Source organism: Pistacia vera, unplaced genomic scaffold, assembly GCF_008641045.1.
Source record: "Pistacia vera cultivar Batoury unplaced genomic scaffold, PisVer_v2 Contig498, whole genome shotgun sequence".
Classification (NCBI taxonomy): Eukaryota; Viridiplantae; Streptophyta; class Magnoliopsida; order Sapindales; family Anacardiaceae; genus Pistacia; species Pistacia vera.
In genome coordinates this window covers 1,090,705-1,095,032 of record NW_022196332.1, presented here as the reverse complement: position 1 = coordinate 1,095,032, position 4,328 = coordinate 1,090,705, and the positions used below count along the sequence as shown (strand labels likewise).

The following is a 4,328-nucleotide window of genomic DNA, read 5'->3' as shown; positions in this document are numbered from 1 at the left end:
TTGAAGAAGGCCCTATATGGCTTAAAACAGGCTCTAAGGGCTTGGTACAATAAAATTAATGAGTACCTGGACAACCTAGGATATGCAAGAAGCCCAAATGAGCATACTTTGTATGTGAAAAAAATTTGGTGAAGGTGTGATCATGGTTTCCTTATATGTAGACGATTTGCTAGTGACAGGAAACAATTCTACTCATGTTGAAGAGTTTAAGAGGGCAATGCACAAAGAGTTTGAGATGACTGACTTGAGAGAGATGACTTATTTTCTTAGAATGGAAATACATCAATCTCAAGATGGTATTTTCATATGTCAAAAGAAATATGCCAATGAGATTTTGAGAAAAATTGGCATGGAAGGCTGCAAATCCGTTGAAACTCCTTTAGTGCAAAACCAAAGGCTGTGTAAAGAAGAAGGAGCAGCCTTGTTGGATGAAGCAAAGTATAGAAGTTTGATTGGGAGTTTGTTGTATTTAATAGCAACAAGGCCTGATCTTATGTTTGCTTCAAGTCTCTTGTCCAGATTCATGAGTAAGCCAAGTGAGGAGCATCTCAAAGCAACTAAGAGAGTGCTGAGATACATCAAAGGGACAGCAGATCATGGAATCTGGTTTAAGAAGTCTGCAAACTTCATATTAATAGGCTATGCAGATAGTGATTAGGGTGGCTCTTGTAATGATATGTGAAGCACTTCAGGGTATGTTCTCTTGTTGAATTATGGAGCCTTTTGTTAGTCATCCAAGAAGCAAGAAACAATGGCTCAATCCATTGCAAAAGCTGAATACATATTAGTGCTACTGCAGTAAATCAAGCCATATGGTTCAGGAATATGCTAAATGATTTGGAAGTAAAACAATGTGAACCTACTGAAATTTTCTGTGGTAACCAATTGGTTGTGGCTATGGCAAAGAATCCAGTCATGCATCGTCGAACTAAACATATAAAAATTAAATTTCATGCAATGAGAGAGGTGGAGCAATGTAGGGAAATCAGATTGACTCACTGCAAAGGAGAAGATCAATTGGCGGATATTTTTACAAAGGCCTTATGCAAGTCCAAGTTTGAAGATCTTAAGCTCAAACTTGGTGTCTTAAGCAAAAATATCAAGAAGTGTTCAAAGTGATGATATTTTTCTTGAAACAAACCGTTTTTGGTTGTTAACTGAAGCTGGAAAATTGGCAGCAAATGCAGAATTTGAAGTGATGAAGAATGGTCTGGGAGCAGTTCACCGAAGCTAATTTTTGGACATGAAGAAGTGATTGTTTTTGGTGGATTCATCACACATTAAGCTGACAGCTTTATTTCATGTTATTGTGATGTAAATTTAGTTGTTAAAGTGGTATGGTTAAGATGTATTTGATATTAAAATATGTTGCACATTAGGTACAACAGTGATGTAAAAGCCTGTATAAACTCTGTTTTTATCTTTATGAAAAGTAGAGCACATTTTACATAACTTTTCTCTATTCTTTCAACTTTGTCTTCAGCTCTCTAGTTTCATCTTTCTTCTCATCTTCTCCGTAGCTCCTGGTGCATTCTCCAGCTCAAAAAAAACCAACAATGAACACTAGTATGACAATTACATAGCCACAAAAAGGAAGAACAAGAAACAATGCACCTTTCCACTTGCTTTTAACATACACATTTTCAGACAAATTCTATGGACAACACAAAAAATAAGAGCAGATGTGCTCAAATTCCAGCTGCAGAAAGCAGATATATTAGTAACTCACATTGAGTCTAGTGCTGCTACTAACCCATTTTGCAGCAACAGAAATAGGTGAAGATGAAACCCTCTTGTCCTTCAACAAGGCAAGATCATCACAATCTGGTGGTGGCTCCATACTGTTCAACACATCATTGTTATCTTTCTCTTCTTTCACATCTTCCAGTTTCCACTCTCCACTTTCAATTCTCTTCAGTTCATCCAAAACAACAACCATGGGAGGTCTCATTTCCTTGTTCTGTTGCAGACATAGAAATGCCAACTCTGCAACTAAAGTTGTCATTCTTCTAACTTCTTTATTTGATAGGTATCCAAGGCGTGGGTCGACCAGCTCTTCGATTGCACCTTTTTGGATCCTGTTTATTGCGAAGTAACCCAAGTTGATCTCATGTCTGTTCCTTTTTTTATCAATAGCAGGCATTGATGAAATGAGCTCAATCAGAACAACTCCAAAGCTATATACATCACTCCAATCAGTTAGCTGATAACAATGATAATACTCAGGGTCAACATAGCCTGGAGAACCCTGTGGAGCGGTTGAGACATGAGTAACATCAGCTGGGAAGAATCTTGAGAGCCCGAAATCAGCAACTTTTACACAGAAATTGTTGTCAAGAAGAATGTTTTTAGTTTTCACATCGCGATGTATGGTATCAGAAGCATGGAGGTAGGCCAATGCACTAGCTGTTTCTATTGCGATCTTCATACGAATAGGCCATGCTAATGAACCAGGCTTCTCCAGATCACGTCTGAGATGATCTGCTAATGAACCAGGCTTCCCAAGATCACCTCTGAGATGATCTGCAACAGTTCCATTGGAAACATATTCATATACAAGAAGGAGACCCTGCTGACTGTGCTGTGAAGTGCAGCCATATAGGGACACAAGATTTCCATGGCGCAAACGCGTGAGGATTTTTACTTCATTCATGAACTGGTTAACCCTTTTGTAATTGTTCTCATTTAGGCGCTTGACCGCAACTTCCCTTCCATCTCGAAGTTTTGCTGATTGCAAAGGATCAAATAGGCTATTTAGCAACCTGTAAAGTGTTCCAATTTCTTCCTTCTACTAGCATTTAGCAAGTACATAAAAAATTGTATCTTCTTACCGTAGTATACCGTTCCAAAGCCTCCATTTCCAAGTACTTTCTCATCACTAAAATTGTTGGTGGCTTTTGCAAGTTCAGAGTAGGAGAATATGGGGACCTCAAAGTAGACACCACCCACTTCCAGGTCTGATCTTGAGGAGGGGTCTGAAGAACTATTTCTTGAATTGAAGCTTGTGGAAGCATATTTTTGTTTCTTGCGTCGCCAATTAATAAATACCGACAGAGCCACAATCAGAATAGATCCTCCAACTCCAATACCTAATCAGGAGAAAGAAACGCTATAAGCTTTTTTACGGCAACACTTTTTTAGAGGGAAAACCACAAAATACTAATTAAATGTTTATCATTGAAAGTTGCAGAGAACCTTCAAGAGGTGTATTACCTATTCCTAGGCGTAGCTTCATATTAGATTTTCCATTTCCTAACAGAAAAAGAAATAGTGTTAGTTCAGAAATCCAGTTGGAGAAGAGAAGAGAAGAGTTTGTTTGTTGGAATAGGTATTAGAATCAATGCAGCTGATTAAATCTATGAAATTTGGCAAGTAAAATATTGGAACAGGGAACCAATATGTAAAAATGGAAAGAAAAATATGTAGTAAGCAGGAACCAGTCCTAGCACTTCACCGTAATTTGTGATGTGTATTCTTTGAGTGTAAGATATTGTGGAGTTTGTTCTTCCTGGCACAGAACATTCAAAGTTTCCCTTGCTATCAGCTTGACATTGCCCTCCCCCAAAAAAACAGTGATAACATTCATCCGTTACATTCACTTCCAGATTGAATCGACCCGTGAATAAATTAGAATATTCAACAATTGTTTCAGTCTTATTCACTCGGTAGTTAAACGGTGAACAACGAGGAGGAGAGCTTGGAAAATGACCACTTGGAATGCTGTAGAAGATATAGGAGTGTAGGGAATTCTTGCAAAGAAAACTGAAATTTTTTGGAAGCGCGTAAACGCTGGGGCATTGGAACGCTGATTGATTGTAGGGCACATTAAAGGAGAGAAAAGGAGAGATGGGAAGACTTAAAGTTTTTAAGGATTTGGGGCTACAATTCTTCAACTGCTCTTCAAAATTTTTGTCATAAAGCTGAATCATATTATCCTGAGAGATGGCTGCAACATTAAACCACGGCCCATCCTTCCTCAACTGAATCTTCTGAACGTCTTCAGTGCAGTTATCTACAATCAGCAACCCACACTCCGGATGCGTTCGATTGGAGAAGGGGAATCTAATATCGCCCAAGAAACCACAAGGGAAACTTGGACATCTTTGATTCACTCTCTTTTCTTCTTGAGCCAAGCAAAGAAGCAGAAGTAAAAAAAAAGAGAAAACAAAAAACAAAATGTAAGGGAGACGAACCATCTCCACTCGGTAACAGAAGTAACAACAGGATCAATTATTGCTATTTCTGAAGTCTTTTGCATTCACTTATTTCTCAATATAGAACTTGAGTTTCTGCACTCACTTACTTCTCAATATAGAACTTGAGTTGCC

The 4,328-nt window shown here is 38.3% G+C and overlaps 1 protein-coding gene across 3 annotated transcripts; it reads right to left on the bottom strand.

Annotated features, from left to right (window-relative positions):
• Positions 1-1,404: 1,404 nt before the first annotated feature.
• LOC116105400 (LEAF RUST 10 DISEASE-RESISTANCE LOCUS RECEPTOR-LIKE PROTEIN KINASE-like 1.1) lies at positions 1,405-4,280 on the bottom strand. Of its 3 annotated transcripts, XM_031391833.1 has the most exons (5): positions 3,455-4,280; positions 3,196-3,252; positions 2,832-3,089; positions 1,890-2,727; positions 1,405-1,568 (listed from the first exon to the last, which is right to left on the bottom strand). In XM_031391833.1, exons 1-5 carry the CDS (start codon positions 4,194-4,196, stop codon positions 1,541-1,543), a joined length of 1,923 nt encoding a protein of 640 aa, XP_031247693.1. In that variant the 5' UTR covers positions 4,197-4,280; the 3' UTR covers positions 1,405-1,540. The 3 variants fall into 3 exon arrangements, with proteins under 3 accessions (XP_031247693.1, XP_031247691.1, XP_031247692.1); XM_031391831.1 differs by having other exon boundaries at positions 1,561-2,727; positions 3,455-4,278; XM_031391832.1 differs by having other exon boundaries at positions 1,561-2,727; positions 3,214-3,252; positions 3,455-4,278.
• Positions 4,281-4,328: the final 48 nt, after the last annotated feature.